The sequence below is a fragment of the Macadamia integrifolia genome, chromosome 10, assembly GCF_013358625.1.
Source record: "Macadamia integrifolia cultivar HAES 741 chromosome 10, SCU_Mint_v3, whole genome shotgun sequence".
NCBI classification, from domain to species: Eukaryota; Viridiplantae; Streptophyta; class Magnoliopsida; order Proteales; family Proteaceae; genus Macadamia; species Macadamia integrifolia.
In genome coordinates, this window is record NC_056566.1 from 22436141 (window position 1) to 22456418 (window position 20278).

The window sequence follows — 20278 nt, forward strand, 5'->3', positions numbered from 1 at the left end:
CCATGCAAAAAAGATTGACGGGTTATGACTAATTATAATAAATGTCGGCTGTCAACATACTACAGGGTTTTAATATGTTTCCCAAAATACCCTCCTGAAACCTCCCGCACCCATCTGACGCCCTGCAGTCAAGGGATTAGCTAGACCTGATTCAGACCTTGACTCCTTGTTTTGAAACCCTGGTTGAAATTCTGTTCAAAATTGAAACAATATTATTTTAAGAGCTTTGCTACAATTCCTATTCCTTGGGAAGCAATATATCAATCTTCCCATCATCATATTCCCATGAAAATTTATGACCAGCTTCCAACAAAATCAATTCTGAACTGAGAGAAACAAGGATAAGAAGCTGCGTGCATCCTTGTTCCAAGCACACAATGGATTTTCCCCAAACAAGGCAAAACTAATGGCAAGTAAACAGATTCAAAATTTTACTTCTTGTGTAACTTTCTAATTTGCTGATTTTCACACTCAATCCTGTTCTTCATATACCATTTTATGCCCTTCCTGAAACAGAGGTTTCCTCAAGATTTAAATACTTATCATCCTCAAGATTTCCGTTTAACTTAACTCAGATACTCCCCAGATTCTCATCTCATCCAATCATACTACGCCCACGATCTTTCTTTACACTCTTCTCCCTCATTAACAACCTTACCTTCCCAACTTTATCCCAGTCGCCTGCTTCGGCATAAATGTTTGATAACAAGACATAGTTCCCAGAATTATGAGGCTCAAGGTTGATGAGCTCCTTAACTGCACATTCTGCAAGTTGAAGGTCACCATGAGTTCTGCAAGCACTCAGCAATGCACCCCATAAAGCAGCATTTGGCTTCATGGGCATGCTTGTAATCAACCCATAAGCCTCCTTCACACAGCCACTACGACCAAGGAGATCAACCATACAGCCATAGTGCTCCTGCCCAGGCTCGAGTTGGTGTTCTGTAAGCATTGAATTAAACAATTCCTGACCCCTTTGCACAAATCCTGCATGGCTACAACAAGCAAGAACACCTATAAAAGTGGCATGGTTAGGGGCCACGCCTTTCTTCTTCATATGTTCAAACAAACCAACCCCAAGCTCACCCTGTCCATTAAAAGCCAGTCCAGAGATCATGGCGTTCCAAGAGACCACATTTTTCCGAGGCATCTCGTTAAAAACCCTCTGAGCAGTTTCTGTATCGCCAGATTTGCAATAGAAATCTACAAGGGAGTTCCCCACAGAGACAACATCTAGAGAAAGCCTCCTAGAATCAGCATACGAGTGGATCCATCTCCCAACATCGTACGCTCCCAACCGGGCACAGACAGGCAGCAGTATAACGAGAGTTGCATCATCTGGGTCGAAACCATCTTCCCACAATTGACGGAAAAGCTTCAGAGCATCGTTGTCCCGGCCACTTTGTGCTAAGCTGGTGATCATGGAATTCCAAGTGACAATGCTCCTCTCTTCCATCTGACTGAAAAGATGAAGTCCTAATTGCACATCTCCTCTCTTGCAGTACCCACGGATCATCATATTCCAAGCAACCACGTCTCTGTAAGACATAGCATCAAACACCCGTTCGGCATCCTTCATCGCGTCGTGACAGGAGTAGAGCTCGACAAGCCCGATCTGAATGGGAGGGTGGGATTCGAACCCATGAGCGATAATCTCGGCATGGACTCCTCGGCCGAGATTGAGGTCGGGATGGTTGGAGCAGGACTTGAGCAGAGGGGCGAAGGTGAGTCGATCGGGCCAGATTCCACGGCTTCTCATGAGGCAGAAGAGATGGAGGGATTGTAGAGAAGGTCCGGAGATTGAGTAGCCTTTGATCATGGAATTGAAGAGGAGGAGATTGGGGTTTTGGGTTTGGAGGAAGACGAGGTGGGCATAGCGCATCTTGTGGAGAGAACCACAGATGGAGACGAAATGAGAGAGAAGCTGGTTGGATTGGTGGAGGTGATGGCGGAGGAAATGGGCGTGTATTTGGGCTAATTGGGTTCGAGTGCTGCGGCCATGGAGGAGGGTTAAGATTCTCCGTTCAGCCTCCCGTCCACCTCTGCTCATCCTCTATGCCTCCCAATATTTGCATTACACAGTTTACATTATCGTCATCATCACAACCTCATAGACTCATGGCCATGAAGAAGAATTGAGAAAGAGCGAGTGCACCCAGATCCCCAACGGCCAGGTGTCTCCTCCGGTCCTCCCTCTCATATTTGGCATATTTGCTGCCCACACCCACAACTGCCCAAATGTCTCCTGCCTCCTATGCAATGATAAATTTGCAAGAAAAATGACTCCGCACCAATTGTTTACCTTCTCAAGTGCATCAGTCCCTCGAATGCACATCAAATGGTTGCGAGGATCGTCTCACTCATATCACTTATAAAAAGATATATATATATATATATATATATCCTTTAATAAGAGGGAGAGAGAGGGGGCCACTTTCGTTTCCAATCAAATGAAACCTAGTTATTAGGGCTGTCAAAACCTAGTTCGAACCAATAAAATCGATCAAAACTGACCGATAAAACTCGAATTGAACCAAATCGATCCTCATTGGATTGGTTTTGGACTGAGATATATTTGGACTGACTGAAAACTGATCCAAATCGAATCGACTAATAATCAATCCGATAAAAAAATAAATGATTATGAGATTATAAATTGGTGAATTGACTATCCATTTTTACAATATTAGTGAAAAAAAAATTTATTATAAGGAGAATTGTTACAAATCATTGAATGTTAGGTTATAAATAAAGAAATTGATTTGTAAATTGTAATAATGCTTCCATTTATTTTCTTGTTCACTATACAAAACTAGTTGGATACTTAAATGAATGATTGGATAATAGGGTTCATTTTGTGATTTCAATATTAGTTATCATCTTAGTAATTTGTTATCCATTGGTTTTAATATTAGTTATCTTTCTCGTACAATGACAAACCGTGATTTAATCATAAATTCAAAGTTTTTTTTTTGTCAAATCTTGTCACTATAAGTTATAAATGTAAGATTTCATTATGGTTCAAGCCCAATAATAGACCTATCTAAATCGATGCTAATCCGATATTGAAAAACCAAAACAAACCAGACCAAAATCGAAACCGACTGAAAACTGAAATTGCTTAACGGATTGATTTTGATTTTCTTCATTCCTAGACTGAAATTGATTCAACCCATCTGAAACCGAACCGACTGATTGACACCCCTACTAGTTACTCAGGGTTAATCATTCATTTGAGGAACTGGCAGTGTGGAAGACGTATGTCAGGTTAAAGAATGGGATCAAGTTGGCAAGTCCAACCACATTTTGATTGGATAACAACACTTCTTTTCAACCTTGAAAGTCTCGAGAACAAGAAACCATGTATCCATGAGAATTACAAGAAAGATGAAATGGAGTCCAAACTTCAAACTCAAGCCAGCCGATAACATTCACTATTTCACCCTATCAAAATTTCATTCATGTAAGAGTTTGTGAGAGACAAATGTCCGCATCTTTATCCCTGCTTCGTATAGTTTTCAATCTGTGACCAACAGATCGCTATAATGCAACTTAATCATTACTCAGGCCTCACCCACTAATGCTGGTAAATCGAGGAAAAAGCAAAAACTGTTAAAAGTCTTACAAACTTGGAAATGACGCTTCACACTGCAAAAGCACGAGCAGAGCAGAAGTACCAAAGGGCATTAGATGAGACATCTCCCACCCTATATTGCAATCATAAGGGTTCCTAAGTTCCAAATCCCACCTTTTGTGACATATTCATCACTTGGTCATTCATGCCATCAAGATGATCAAATAACAGGGAAATCCTCTAGAGACAATTTTGGTGACCCATTTAGACACACAGCAAATCCGGTGATTTATCTCCGTGATGCGATCAACCACTTCTCCTGTTGATTTTTTTCAAGAAATCTCCATTCATTAAATTTGAATTTTTTTTTTTTTTTTTATCAACTAGAATAAATTTGGAAATCAACCCATGGTTAACTGATGATGATATAAAACAGATAAGAGGAAAGTTTTCCTTCACACTGACCAGAGGCCATAAAACTCTGATCAGTGGTATTAGCATAGCATGAGAGGTTTCACACCCAGCACAAATACATACCAGGATCAGAGGCCATATAACTCCCAGCAGGAGTGTAAATAATCAACCCCAATGTCCCCAACCATAAAAGACATAATCAATCGCTAAACCCAATTTTCCAACAATTACTATACAATAAAAGAGATTAAGGGTGGACGAGGGGGGAAGGGGGAAGATACATCTCCCACAATCAAGAGTGCTCACAACTAGATACAACTGTTCCTTGACGATTCTTGGTCATTCTCAACGGCTAAGTTATGAAACAGAATGCAGCACCACTGTTAATTTTTTGGTTAAGAAGGTGGGACCTGGATTACATTATTTTTTGGACGAACCAAAACCTCCAAATCCCATCATAGCAGCAACATCAGGATCTCCTTCCTCAGTTTCTTCCTCTGCTGCCTTCTCTTTCTGATCATAGATGAAACTTAGTAGCTAAATAACATTCAAGAAAAACAATGCATATCAAGAAAAGGTCTTATGCAATCCTGTGCCTACTAGCAGGTAGATATGGCAATAAGCTGACCAAGGAGGACCAACAACTCCAAACCTGACTCTAAACTGCTCACACTATCTCAGCCAGTTTTGTTTTGTTTTGTTTTGTTTTTGTTTTTGTTTCTGTTTTTGTTTCTTTTTTTTTGTTTTTTTGGTGGGGGCGGGGTGGTGTGGGGGGTTGGGGGAGCTTATATTAAACAGTAGGCCAAGGATTTCACAGAAAATGCAATTTCTGTATAGCCTAGTTTATTTCATTGCAAAATGTTTCCTGCAAATATCATACATTACATTAAAAGATTCTTATTTTTTTAATGTCATTTCACATTTTGCATCAAACAACGGCGGAAATCCTATTCCACAAGAAAATTTTCCTTTTCTGCCTTTTTTACATGGCAACAAACTGAATCATAGGAAAATATTTTACAGAAATTTCGTTAAAAGAAAAATAAAATGTATATAAATGAAAAACGACAATTATTTTTCTCAAATGGAGTACAAAAATTTGGAAAAGAACAATTGAGTTTTTAATTCCAAGTCATGAGATGGGGGTATTCTTTTCCTTGAAAAAAAAAAAAAGAAGAGCTCAAATATGGTGGTGGGAAAATGGCATAGAAATACAAATTTATAACCAGAAATTGATTGGAAATTTTATGTTGAAGCAAACAGCGCTTAATAGAATCCGAGTTTTACCCATAAAAAATGATTATCCTCAGGTCATAGGATCCAACAATGCAAGGCTCTGGGAGGGATAGTATTATGGACTGCAGCTGGTATGAAGTATGAACCCAGCCCCACCCTACCTATCCAGGACAATTCTCCCCTTTTCCCCCAAGTAGTTATGCAGTTCAAGCAAGAAACAGTCTAGCAAGCTACTCAGCATCTTACCTTCTTCTCTTTCTTCCTTTCTCTTCGCTGGCGCTTCCTTTCCTCCTCTTCTTGCTGCTGTTTCAGGATCCTTTCATCTAGATCTGAAGACCAAAAGGAAAGTTATCAATTCTCTCTCAATCTCTCTATCATTTGGGTCACAATTCAATGAGAGTGCAGAAGCACTTTTAACCGTTGGGTTAGTGTCAGAAGGGATTCACACTCTCACGAGTCATATATGGGTGTTAAATGCATTCCAAGCCAAATTTATCAGCCAAGAGGAATCGAATCCCAGAACCAAGGTCTTATAAAGTTCAGAGGCAGGTCACAATAAGAGGACATTTATTTCTTTTCAAGTCCTACCTTGCTCAGTAAAGCTGCCTGCAACTTTGCGCTTCTTGAGATTTTCAAATCGACTTTGGACCTGCACCATTAAAAGCATCAAATGTGATCCATGTAACATTTTAATCCTTATTACATGATGTATCTGTGATGCATGAAACAACTATGCCCAATGCACATCAACAGAACGAACAGTGAACACATCTTGAATCATTTTTGTCCATAATATCTCTTCATTGTTTACACTTCAAATGTTTCACATCAACCTTCTTTTCTGCCAAAAACCAAACTCAAGTCAGGACCACAGAAAAAGGTCTCCCTACCAGTCTGATACATGTGGCACACCTGGAAGGGGGATAGCCATCACCATAATATATATCACATGGTTTCAAAGACCTACTCTTCAGCTACTTGGCCCAAGATATCTATTTCATGTCATCAATCAATTTAAGACCTATATCATTATTTCAGACACCATATGCAAGGAAGAAGTTCTAATAATAATAATAATAAATAAAAAAAAGGGGGTAACTTTTGGGTGCTCCGGTCCTAACTAGAATAAGACCATACCCAATGCTTGCATAATTTCTATTAAATCATGTTTTCAGGAAAATGGAGCAGTTCATGCACATTTTTAAATAATGTATGCAAGTACCTGTTCAAGAGATGCTCGCTCTACCCGCATCGACATACCCAAAGCCCTTTGATCTAAAAACAGTATCATGAGAGAACAATCAAACATCACCATAGAACATTTAAGCAGTTTCTGAAAGTTTATGGAAACCCAAGCCAGGAAAAGAACTCACGCTTCTTTCCATTAATGTGGTCCAAGTAGTTTGCAGAATCCTTAACTACACATTCACAAACTGCACAATAATATCCAGCCTGCAAAAAAAAAAAGTAAATTTCAGTACTAATAGCTGCAAAGAAACAGAGGATTTAGCTTAAAACACTGAACATGTATGATTATATATCATTTTCTGTAGAAGGGCAAGGAAACTTACACACACACACAGATTCTAATAACACTCGTAAAGGAAATCAATGACAGCAAGACAAGACCAGAAAATATACACGCCCAGAGGCTGTTGTAGAGCTCCCACTGATTAGCAGGCTCACATTCTAGACCAAACCGCCAATCTTAAAGACGAGTATTAAAGAAGAGAAGTGTTTCAACTAAATATATGGACGTAGTTAAAAAAATGTATAATGGTGTGGCAACTAGTGTAAGAACTGTGGGGGGCAGGTAAGTGAAGTCTCAACTACAATCAGATTACATCGAGGATCAACTTTAAGCTCATATTTGTTTGCGCTAATCATAAATGAGTTCAATAGAGACATTCAAGATTGGATCCCTTGGTGTATGCTTTTTGCGGATGATATTGTTTGGTGGATGAAACAAAAGCAGTGATAAATGCCAAATTGGAGTTATGGAGATCAACCTTTGAATCAAAAGGTTATAAGATCAGTAGAACAAAAGCAAAGTATATAGTGTGTAACTTTAGTAACAAAAGGACTGAAAATGAGGTGGTGAAAATTGACAATAGCGAGTCACCGTAAAGTGAATTTTATGTACCCAAGTTCAATGATAAATAGATGCGGAAACCAGGGTCAAAATACCCTATTGGGCTCGCTTATGGGCCCACACGGATACTTTACAACTCAAACAATCAACTGGACAGCAAATCTGTAATTAATGGAAGTCAATTTAACAAAGAAACAAACCAGCAAGTGGAACAACATGTTTGATGAGGAAAGAGTATTCTTGGAATGGACAACAACTTAATGGCAAGATGTAAATAAGGAGATAAGGATGGGAGGCTTAATAAAGGCAAGGTGAATTAAATAAAAAGAAAAACCCAATAAAGGAAGAGCTATCGTCTTCAAACTCTAACATCCAAAACCAGGAGAGAGAGAGAGAGAGAGAGAGAGAGAGAAAAAAAACAGCGGAGGGGTGCTTCTTTTGCAGGTGGAAGATCTTATTCTCAAGAGATCCAATCAAGCCAAAATTTCAGAGTAATCCATCACTCCAGCCCTCCTATTCTCGACTGAACACCACCCTGAAGATCAGCAAAAGGATTAATAGGGAACTCTGACATTGTAACCCGCAGTAGATCAGAAAACCAGACCTGAAGTTGCATTGGAACTTCCAGTTCAGGCAATGGTAGGGTCTCAGATTTGGCAACCTGGTCGCCTTGGGTTATGATTCAGTCCTAGAATCTGAGATGGAGAGATGAAGAGTCGAGAGAGATCAGTGCCTCTCTTGGACTGCTGTCGCAGAAGCAAGGGAGGGAGGGGGGGGCAAGAAAGCTCACACAACCACACCTAGCCACGTAGGCTCTTCACAAACAACTATTCAATTCATCTCAATCAAAATCTTATAAAGGCTAAAATTTATACTAATTAGGACTCTTAATTGTAATCTAAAACTGAAATTAAACTTGACTATAACTTGGACCCATAAATTTCTAAATAAACTCTTACCACTAATTAGCCTATTAAAACCAACAGAAATTACAAGATAAATCAAACCGATAAAAATAAAAATAAATAAATAACTATAATATCCTATTGAACGACCAATTGGACCTGATTCTCAATTTAGGCTCTCAAACGGGTTTGAGCCGACCCATGGAAGCCTCCTGCATCATAAATAAAGGAGATATTGAGGATGATTGATGCATGAGCGCTTCAATGGATCGACCCGAAACCGTTCGAGAGCCCGGACCAAGAACCGGATCCAATTTGGGATCAAAGTTACTGATTTGGGTTCAAGGTTATTAGTATCTTATAGGATTTATTTTATTTGGGAATATTTTTAATCTTTTATTTTTGAGTAGTTTCCAGATAGGTAAGAAGTTTCCAATTTGAGTCATGCTTTGTTTCTAATTCTATTAGTCTAGGTTTTAGGAAATTCTATTTCTATTTCAGTCCCAAACTTTAATCAAGAAGCTTTAATTTCAGTTTAGTATAAATTAAGCATGAAACCCAAGAATCCATTGCCTCTTGATACTTGAGTATTTACCATTTGGATGGCTCCATTTAATTACCAAATTGCCATTGCTTCTAGTATTTGGCTCCTAAGTATTTAAGTGGGCCCATAGCCATCTAGGTTGGGTCTTTCGGGGCCCATCGGCCCCACATTAATGTTGTTGCACGAAGAATTAAAATAGGATGGATGAAGTGGAGGGGTATTGATGGAGTGTAGTGTGATTGATGTGTTTCATTAAAACTCAAGAAATTTTCATAGGGCAGTTATATGACCAACAATGATGTATGAAAGTAATTTTTTTTTTTGGGTAATGGTATGAAGGTAAATGTTGCACAGTGAAGAAACAACAAATAGATAAATTTAGTGTAGCTGAAATGAGGATGATAGTATGGATGAGTGGTAAAACTCAAAAAGATAAAATAAGGAATGAACAAATTAGTGTTAATTTAGGAGTAGCTCCGGTACATGATAAATTGCGAGAAAGTCATTTGAGCCAAGGTTCAAAAACTTGTTTCGTTTCAGTGTTTCGATGGTTTCAAAACCAAATAATTACCGAAATTTCACCGGAACAATGTACTTTTTCCATGTGCTTTTGCTTGGCCATTTTGGGGGGCTAGTGGCTGAAATTAGCGAAATGAGCAAAACGAAACGACTGAGATGACCGAAATTTCAACAAAATAGTGCACTTTTTACATAATAATTCAGAAACGAAATGACCGGAATTTCTGCGAGATGATCAAAATATGAACAAAATTGTGTTTTTTTGTGTTTCTTGTGCAGTTTCATTTCGGTAAAAAAAAAACGAAAAATCCGAGATTTTGCCGAGTTTTCAAACCATGGTTTGAGGTGGCATGGGCATCTGCAATGGAGATCTTTGAATGCTCTAATACCGAGAGGTGATTCGACTCAGATTGAAGGAGATAAAAGATCCAAGGGTATGCCTAAGACTCTAAGAGAAGTGGTGAGGAAAGACATGCATGCTTAGGACTAGGAACAAGTATGGCATTGAATAGAGTTGATTGGAGGAAAAGGACCCATGTAGCCAACTCCATTTAGTAGGGATAAGGCTGAGTTGGATTGAGAGAGAGATATAGAGGGGACTAAATCCAAACATGTCTACACCCTAGAGAAGTACGAATCAAGAAGAGTAATACATACGTTCTCCAAAATCTGGAATCACTCCAAAGAAGCAGTTAGTCCACAAGAAAGTAACTCCAGAGAATTAAGTATTTATGCCAAACATGGCCCTAGAGGGTTTAGAGACTCTTAACAGAAGGTCCTAATATCATCCATTTGATGTTCAGACACGGAAATTTTCTGAATTGTCTCTCATAACAAATTGCTTTTCTTGGGGAACAATTTTTCAATGTCTTGAATCCATTTCAGGATTGGATGCCAACTTCTCCAAGCTACTTTGCGCCTGAAAGCTTTTAACAAGCTGGATTTTTATCCCCATTGTAGAGTTGGACCTTCATCATCGGTTTATTTAGGTCTCCCACTGGATGCTTCTTAGTGTCAAGTGTGTTTGAACCAGTAATACATCACATTGAGTGGAAGCTGGACAAGTGGACAGCAAGCAATTTAGGAGGTAACTGTACTAAAAGCTTCACTTCCGAACGTTCCCAAAGCGTTACTATCTCTTTCAACCGTGACAGTGGTGATTGGTCACATTATGGAGTTCAAATAAAGAGACTTTTTTGGGATGCATTTAAGTCTCATTTAGTAAACCATAACCAAATTTGTAGACCTAAACAACAAGGTGACCTTGGCATCAGGAATGCCTACTCAGTCAACAAAACCATTCCATGGTAATATACTTAAGGAGATTAGAAAACAGCTTGACAACTAATGGTGAAAGGTAACAAATGTAAAGGAGTTGATGATCTCGTGGGCCTTGTTCATAGAAGGTTCAAACCTTACACAAGGTTTAAGATCTCGCTCTCACCTCCCATATCGTTAATCCAAAAAAGAGAGAACTGGCAAGATCTCGCCGAGATTATGTATTTTTTCCCGGTCGACTCGGTGGTTGGTCTCGGTGGCCATATGGTCTTTGTAACCCCTGAAACTTGGTATTTACCCTATTGTAGGCCTTATAAACACAATGAAAACATCAGTATTTTAAAAATCAAGCATAAAATGGTACTTTGACTTCGTACCCTATGTAAGTAATCTCCGATTCTTCGGACCCTAGGCCAATATGATTCCACAATCCACATTCCACAATCAAAACATGACACAACATAATCATAAGAATTGAAAAGACATCATAGATATTTAATTAATTATTTAACAATTAACATTGATGACTAATGATCACATTCACATACATTGAAAATTAAAGTAACTCCAAATGTGGATGAGGAGGCAATATTCTCTACTCTTTAAGCTTCAATGAGTGTAGGAATGGAGAGCCTTAAGCAAAAACACCAAAATCATTGCTCCTTAGTGTTTTTTCTTCAAAAGTAGAAAGAGGCGAGATCTCCGCGAGATTTGGATCGAAATCTCAGTCGAGTTTTTGTACAATTATAACTCACCATACATCTCGTGTTGCTTTTTTGAAAAAGAGAGATATTAGCGAGGCGAGATCTTAAACCATGACCTTACAGAGTACAGATGTTCAACTTAGCTAAAGGAATTATTTTCCTTACATTATATAAAATTGTTCATCCTTGAGTATTTGCATTGGAGAATAAGTGCAGCCTGTTTTTTGAATTTTTTTGTTCTTTGTTTTTGTCCTTTTTTTTTGGGGGGGGGGGTGTGGGTGGGAGGGGTGGATGGGCTTATCCCTTACATGATCCTCCCCATCGAATAAAACCATTTTTTTATCCACACACATAGATGGGGAGGGGGTTTCGTTGAATATTTGAATGCAAGATGATAGAAAAATATCTATGTCCCAAAAACTAATAGGTCAACATAAAAGAAAAAGCGTCTCAAAATTGCAACGAATAACATACACACATGATAAATTATCATGGCATCAACAAGAATGCAGAACCAAATTCTATTGAACGAAAAATAAAGAAAGAAAGTACCTGCTGGCTTAAAGGAGCTATTGGAGTAACAACCTGCAACAAAAGTTATCACAAGTCAAGCTAGAAACAGCACCCCAAATACCACTAAAGTCATCTAAATTGAACAAGAAGGAAAAAATATAAAGTAAATGCAGGCTTCAGAAAAGCAAGGAGATTGATCTGAAAAATAAATAGAGAAAGATTTAATAGCAGATGCATCGTTGCAATATGATTAACCATTCCTATTATATGATTACTAAGGAAACAATTTCCCCATGAATGAAGGATGCACCGTACACAGTAGAACGCCTGAAAGGATCAGTAGCAAAGGGCACAACACAAACAATATTGCAAAAATTATTGCTTACAAGAACTTACACCTCATATAATTGAAATACCTCAGAATAGTTAAATCATAGTCAAGTAAAAAAGAAATCAGATTGCTAGTACAGCACTCCCAAAGTTTCTAGAACTGTATTAGCATAACAAAGTTAAAAATATTACAAGAGAAACCAAAACAGCTATTTCAACAACAAAAGCAAACTAGACAGAAACTGACAAACCTGGGTTTTTCCCAGGCGAGAAACTAGGTCTACTTCATAATCCCTGTGCTTTAAGGGCTTCCTTTGTACTGGAGGACCTTTTGCTGCAAATGAATTTTTAAAATTGATACATCAGATAACTCATAAACAACCCGAAATTTCAACTACTTCCTGTCACATTTCCACCAAAAAAAGGAACAAAGAATATAAACAAGAAAAATAGTTGAATTAAAACCACTTACATTTGGATTTAAACCGTCCCTCCTCGTCCTCCTGCATCACAATGCAAATTTAAAACAAAAGTGACTCAAACATACAAAAATAATTCAGAAGCTCCCAATTTAATCATTAAACCTGCATACCTTCTCCTCCCGTTCGCGAGCTCGTTCTGCATATTCTTCTCGGTTAAATTTCCTTCGATAGGTATTGTCAACACCAACGGCCTACAGATAGACAACAAAAGTAACAATACCACATCAACCAAATCTATCATCCTAGACTACCACAAAAGAAAAGAAGACTACTAATTTATGTGAACTCTCACAAAATGAAGCTTACATTACTGCCAGGCTGAGCCATCGCTACAAAATCTGCACCCAATTGCTCTTAAACTTGAAAGCCGTAGATTAGAATGTCCGGATGCTATTGTCAAGAAATCAACAATTTCAGCACTGGAAACATTTATTATTAGATAAAATAAAATATCAAAGTTACATATATGAACTCAAACCCTACCAAGAACACGAGTTCTTTGAATTCAAAACCCTATACCTATATGACTCGATTCAAGACTGTGTACAGAGAACGAAAATGAAAGTAATAAGTTCTGGAGAAAAGCTCAGAAAGAATAAAATTGATAGTAAAGTACAACAAGAACATCTACAGTGAGGAATGAAATCGTACTGATAGCTTATGATGTCGAAAAAGAAAGAACCCTAACGCTGGATTCGAATTCTACAGTGTAGAACGGAAAGGCCATGATGATCGATAAATTTAATAAGAATCGTTTTTCCTGTTTTTTGTACTCTGGATGAATTTGAAAAGTACAGAACCAGAGCCAGGTAAATGGTTTGAGACCCTACTCCCGGTCGGACAAGGGAGCTGAGGGAGACAACTAGATGGTTAAAATTTAAAATCAGTATAGAGCTTACACTATCAACTGGCAAGAAGGGCGTTTGGTCTAGTGGTATGATTCTCGCTTCGGGTGCGAGAGGTCGCGAGTTCGATTCTCGCAACGCCCCTATATCTAGATTTTTATATGTGACAATGGTTGAGAAAGTCTTTTGTTTTATATTAATTTTTCGTTGATCCATGGTTGGGACATGGGATATGGGACTGATAGACTTTCCTATGAAACCAGAAAGGGCGAGGAACAGGAGACCTAAGGAATGGCTGATACACTGAATGGGTCCAATTGGGGTTTTGCCCTTGCCATGGGGCATTTGTGCCTTTATGCGTGTCATTTTGGGGAGGCTTCTCTTCGTGGAAGAATTAGTTTTGGGGAGGCTTCTCTTCATTGAACCTCTAATTCTTCCACGTAGTCAGCGATAGTAGTTGATAAAGATCTTAAAAATGATGTTGTGGGTGTTAAGAGAATTGGAGATAAGATTATCGTCATTAAACTAGTGCTTGGGGACAAGATTCTTAAATATAGTTTGCACTTATGCACCACAAGCAAGGCTTGATGAGGGGGTTAAGGCACAATTCTAGGAGCATATGGATAAAATGATGCAAGGTCGCGATCAGGGGGAGAAAATTATTATCGGTAAAAACCTCAATGGGCATGTGGGTAAGGATTGTAGAGGTTACAAAGATGTGTATGGAGGATATGGAGTTGGGGAGAAGAACGCAGAGGGGACCTCAGTGTTGGACTTCCTGGTAGCATATGACCTTTGCATCGCAAATACCTTTTTTGAGAAAAAAGAAGCACTTTTAGTTACGTATAATAGTGGATTGCATGCAAGCCAAATTGATTTCTTTATGACTAAAGGATCCGACATACGGCTTTGTAAAGATTGTAAGGTTATACCCAGAGAGAGTTTAACGACACAACATCGACTGATGGTCACAGATATGCAATTTAGTACGAGACAACACAATAAGGCAATACACTTATGCCCTAAAATAAATTGGAGGCGACTAACTGCAAGGAGCACCCCTAAAGTCCTTTTCTGATAAAGTGATTGAACGAGGCATGTGGGGAATACTAATGAGATGTAGACTGAAATGAAGATCAGCATTAAGGAGGTGGCGAAGGAAGTCCTAGGTTTAACCAAGGGTGGGAGGCATACTCCTAGAGAGACATGGTGGTGGAACAATGAAGTCCAGACCGCCATGAAGACTAAGAATGACTGGTTTAAGACTTGGCAGAGGACTAACGAGGATGAGGATAGAGCAAGATATCACACTGCTAGGAATGAGGCCAGGAAGATTTTGGGGAAGGCTAGAGCAAAGAAATATAAGGATCTATACGAAAATCTTAATACAAAAGAGGGAGAAAAAGAGATGTATAAGATAGCTAAAGTAAGAGAAAAGATGGGCAGGGATTTGAATCATGTCAGATGCATCAAAAGTGAGGAAAGTAAAGTGGTGGTATGAAATGAGGAGATTATGAGGAGATGAGGTGATTATTTTTGTAACCTACTAAATGGAGATGCTGTGACAGATAAGGCGAACCCAGTTGGGGAGGAGGGTAGACATGAAACCAATACACCTGATGGCTATTTATTGCAAGTTGGCGAAACCAAGGTTAAAAAGGCCATACGAATAATGAATATAGGTAGAACTACGGGACCTAATGAGATCCCAATCGAAGTATGGAAGAGCTTGGGAGGACATGGTGTTACTTGGTTAACAAAGTTGTTTAACAAAATTTTGAGTACAAAATTTATGCCGGATGAGTGGAGGAGAAGAATTATGGTTCCGATTTATACGAACAAAGGGGATGCCCAAAACTATAATAATTATAGAGGCAAAAAACTTATGAGCCACACCATGAAACTATGGGAAAAAGGTTATTGAAACCCACCTAAAAGAGGAAACCAAGGTATCGGAGAATCAATTCGGTTTTATGCCAAGGAGATCCACAACAAAAGCTATTTACCTCCTAAGGAGGCTTATAGAAATATTCAGAACTCACAAAAAAGACCTCCATATGGTCTTTAATGACCTAGAGAAAGCGTACGATAGAGTACCGTGAGAGCTAATTTGGCATGTCCTAAAGAAGATAAGGGGTAAGATCAACTATATAGATATAATTAAGGACATGTACGAGGGAGTGGTGACAAGCGTCAAAATGGCATAGGGGCAAAATAACGAATCATTAATCACTATTGGGTTACACCAAGGATTTGCTCTAAACCCTTATTTGCTTACACTTATAATGGATGATTTAACCAAGCACATCCAAGACTTGGTTCCATGGTGCATGCTATTTGCCGATGATATTGTGCTAATAGATAAAACTGTAGATGGGATTAACAATAAATTAGAGCTATAAAGATCAAGCTTGGAATCAAGAGGTTTTAGGTCAAGCAGAACAAAGATGGAATATATGATGTGCCCCTTTAGTCAATCTAGAGGAGGGGAGTGGTGAAGCATGGGGAACAAGAACTACCGCGGAGGGACTGTTTTAAATACCTAGGGTTCATCATTGACAAAGAGGGGGATATCGACGATGATGTAGCCCATAGGATTAAGGTGGGGTGGATGAAGTGGCGAGGTACGTTGGGAGTGTTATATGACAAAATAATACCTATTAAACTCAAGGAAAAATTTTACAGGACATTTATACGACCAGCTATAACGTATGGAGCAGAACGTTGGGCGATTAAGAAGAGTACTTTGAATAAATTGAGTGTAGAGGAGATGAGAATGTTGCGAGGCCTATACGGCAAGACCAGGAGAGATATGATAACAAATGAGAGTATTAGAAATGACTTAGGGGTTGTACCAATCCAAGATAAACTCCGTGAGAGCCTATTGAGGTCGTATAGTCATGTGCAACGAAGACCTATGGAGGCCCCAGTAAGGAAGAGTGATCAGATTCATTTGAAGGGAACTAGAAAAGGTAGGGGAAGACCAAAGATGACTATTAACGAAGTGGTGCGAAACGATATGAAAACCATAGGGCTTGACTCTAGTATGACTTCGGATAGAGTTACGTGGAGGACAAGGACCCGTGTTGCCAACCCCCTATAGGGGATGTTCCCATGATGCGTCTTTGTATACTATTGTATTTCTTCTTTTATCCCCAAATCTCTTTAGCCGCTCCTTTATGCTTCTTTACTTTTACTTATTAGATCTATGAAGCCGACCCCATTCAGTTGGGATAAGGTTATAATTGTTGTTGTTTTGTTATTGTTTGATAGATAATGAGCATAAATTTAACATGTGAATAAAGGACCTACGGGCCTACCTGAACACAAAATTTAGTTCACACCACGTGGCAAAACAGGTGATCATGAATGGAAGACTCTTTCCACCTCCTTCAAGAAACCTTTTGCTCTTCTTATTGAAACATAGTCACAAGTATTTTCCATTTTTCCAATAGGCTTCATTTGGTTGCAAGGGGAATTTAAAGGGAAGGGAAGTAAAATTTTCATACTTAAAAAAGAAATACTTGTAATAATTACCCCATGTGATCTAATGTGATAATATAAACTACTTAATTTTTTTAACCATATTTAGTACTGATACATTTTACATGTAATTTGTATTTTACATATTATAGCAAAGGTTTTGGATGTAAAATGAAGTGAAATTTTATAACCAAATATGGAATGATTTGAAGTTAATGTTATAGTCACATGGAGTAATGATTACATACATTTATTTTTTAAGTATGAAAATTTTACTTTCCTTTCCTTTAATTCTCCTTGCAACCAAACATAGCTGTAGAGAATTGTAGAGATTATATAGTAAATTATTTCTTATACTACTCATGTAGTTGTGCCACATGGAAGAGTGATATAGATGTTAAGCTTTCTATGTAATTTTATGCAATCGACTTATGTTATAATTGCTCCATCAACATGCTTCCATATAAATTATTGTGAGCCAAGAAAAATTACGTCTACTATTTGTGCTAGACCATTGAAAAGATGAAATTTCATAAAGCAACATCGTAGGCTATTTGGTTGAGTTAGGCCACCTAATAATATTAGTAAAAATACTCAAAGAAATGGAAATTATAAAACCAATTTAGAAATATCGCAAACATTGTTTATTTTCACTTTGTAATAGGTACTTACCATTTGTCCATTGAAGTACAGCCTCGCTACAACCTTACACACTATACTTTCGTTCAGATAAACTAAACTTGGACTCAGTAAATATGAAGAGCATGAGATAAGTAAAATAAACAATTGCACAACAAAATTTAGTTCAAGACAATTTTCTATTAGAATCTTACATTAATTTTGGCGGTGGGGAAGAGGAGGGGTGGGGAGAGAGACTCTATTAAAGTAGAATAAGAATTAGAAGCAAAACCCACCTCATGAGAATTAAGGCAATATCAATGATCAAAGCATTGACTCCATCCTTCGGCTGCCTACTTTTTTTTGCTAACGACGAGTATCCAGGATTTCGGCGTAACTAGTTAGGTGGGCCCATACTGACCCCACAATCGCATGGATCAGGTCATACCAGGGTTGAATGAGAACCATTCAACTTTCACTGAAAGTAGTGAAGAGTACTAAACACTCATGTGTGAGTGGCCCAAGGTGTGCCTAGTGGGAGTCGAACTTAAGACGTCCGAGTTTACGGCTCGTATTAAGTTCGTTGCTCACCAACTGCGCTACCCCTTGGGTTAATCCTTCAGCTGCCTATAACTTCTAGTTGACCTCATAATTGTAAACATCTTGGAGCTCAAAAGGAAAAGAACTATGAAATTAACTAAGAGTTGCCTTGATCTTGGTCTTCTGGTCTTCTATTAGTGAAGTAGGAAACAGAACCTCAAATGTAACATATAAATCCCCTTTCTTTGAACTAAAATGCAATGGCATCCCTTCACCTTTGAACTTTCTCACTTTTTTGAGCTTTGTAATTCCCTTGAAGTATTATTTACAAGTCAATCCCTAGACTAGGAGTATTTCATTAATACATGCAGCATCTAAGGTTCAAAGCACATATTCATGCTCACCTTTGAATTGATGTCTACAAGATGTTCATCCAAATGTTGGATGGTCTTTTCAAAACCAACAAGTGCTTGGACCTGGAGCAAACCATGGCAATCAAATCAGCCAAAGGCGAAAACTGAAAATGTTTCCTTGTTAACATGATAAGAAATAGGGAGAAAAAAAGAAGGGGGGGATTAAGACCCTGTTTTTTTTTATCTAACAACCACATCATGGCTTTGGAGTGTAGTCCCCGTCCTTCTCAATGTCTATAATGTGCCCTACTCTCTTTTCTTGGCTCATGCCTAGGAATGAAGTGATTATTTTTATAGTCAACTTAGCAAACAATGCTATGATTAGGAAATATTGTTTATCTATCTATAATCCGGATCACGATGTTTTGTAATGCGTTACTTTAATTCATTTCATTTTTTATTAAACAAAAAAATGTAGGAAAAATTACTTGATTACTCACTTTTGAGTTTCCCTTTACAAGATTATCCAACTTATGTTTCAGTTAACAAAATCACACAAAATCATGTTTAGGTTTACCAAACTACCAAAAACAGGGCCTCCCTCACCACATCGGTTTCTTTTGACATTTTTATCCCTCATCTTCTTCTTCTTCTTTTCCTCTCTCATTCACCACCTGCAAGTTCTTTGCCTTCCCTATGCTCCCTCGAAATGTTCTCCACCGTTGTTAAAAAAATCCAGTATGAATATTATCTGGAGAAGACATTGAAATTGCAGAAGATATAGTAGAGAAAAATTAAGAGACTGAAACACATATAGCAGGAGAAAAAAAAAATTGAGAACTGAAAACGGAGGAACATATTACAGGTTCTCCTCTGATACCATGATAAGAAACAGAGCACAAGAATAAGGACTTTGGATTTCTTTTATTAAAACTGAAAGAAAAAGAAAAGCCTTATTTATAGGCAAAAACACATGTGTCTGTAATTACTTTCATCAATTGGAAAATATAACTAACAGAGCCACTTGTCTTCTTGTAACAACTATAACAACACCACTTGTAACTAACTGAGTAGTGGAAACTAACTCAATGGAGATTCTATTTGTCAAGAGTGATTAACTTCGATGTCAAGGATGAATCAGATCCAGCAGCAACAACAACAACTTGGTGTGGCTGCTAGTGGGATGGGACCACAAGTGGGTAGATGAATTTTGATAGTTCTCACCTTCAACAGCAGCATCATCAAATGGGTTAATGGCAGGTTTGGGTAGGGCTCTCATGAAACCGCACACCAAGATTTTTAGGTGCTGCCGGTGGAATCGATAGGGATGGTGTTCAAATACATCCATCAATTCCCCATTTTCCTTCATTCATCTAACAATTCAGGTAATGTTCTGGTTTCTCAATTGTTGGATGGAAACAATTACAGTACATGGAGACGAGCAATGCGCATTGCTCTTGGAGCCAAGAACAAACTAGGTTTTCTAGATGGTTCTTTTCTCAAGCCGACATATCCAGCTTTAGATGTGCAAACCTAGAATCAATGCAATCTGATGGTTATGTCATGGTTGTACAATATCTTAGTACGAAATCTCCATGATATTGTGATTTATGTTGATACAACTTGCAAGTTATGGTTGGATCTGGAGAATTGGTTCTCGCAAGGTAACATACCTCGCATTTATGAAATTAAGAGACTATTGCTCTGCTGCAACAAGATCATATTGTTGGATTTGGAAATCTGAAAGGGAAACTAGATTCTACTGTTGCAATTGCAGTTTTGGTCATTGTTGGTGTTTCTGCTAGTAATCTAGGGGCACATAATCTGCTTGTTGTGATGGGGTTAATA

General features: G+C 38.2%; 2 protein-coding genes and 1 non-coding gene across 4 annotated transcripts; 1 reads left to right on the forward strand and 2 right to left on the reverse strand.

The window, feature by feature from the left end:
• Positions 1–225: 225 nt before the first annotated feature.
• On the reverse strand, positions 226–2307 carry LOC122090783 (pentatricopeptide repeat-containing protein At1g09190-like). The gene has a single exon (XM_042660504.1). The coding sequence runs from the start codon at positions 2048–2050 to the stop codon at positions 596–598; it is 1455 nt and encodes a 484-aa protein (XP_042516438.1). The 5' UTR covers positions 2051–2307; the 3' UTR covers positions 226–595.
• Positions 2308–3994: 1687 nt separating this feature from the next.
• LOC122090666 (zinc finger matrin-type protein 2-like) lies at positions 3995–13428 on the reverse strand. Of its 2 annotated transcripts, XM_042660319.1 has the most exons (12): positions 13243–13428; positions 13075–13130; positions 12898–12981; positions 12702–12782; positions 12582–12612; positions 12361–12443; positions 11819–11851; positions 6598–6676; positions 6447–6499; positions 5813–5873; positions 5471–5553; positions 3995–4501 (listed from the first exon to the last, which is right to left on the reverse strand). In XM_042660319.1, the coding sequence occupies exons 3-12, from the start codon at positions 12916–12918 to the stop codon at positions 4409–4411; spliced, it is 618 nt and encodes a 205-aa protein (XP_042516253.1). In that variant the 5' UTR covers positions 12919–12981; positions 13075–13130; positions 13243–13428; the 3' UTR covers positions 3995–4408. The 2 variants fall into 2 exon arrangements, with proteins under 2 accessions (XP_042516253.1, XP_042516251.1); XM_042660317.1 differs by lacking the exon at positions 13075–13130 and having other exon boundaries at positions 13243–13427.
• An 80-nt stretch (positions 13429–13508) lies between these two features.
• Positions 13509–13580, forward strand: TRNAP-CGG. Its single transcript has one exon. It is a non-coding gene; the product is annotated as a tRNA-Pro (tRNA).
• Positions 13581–20278: the final 6698 nt, after the last annotated feature.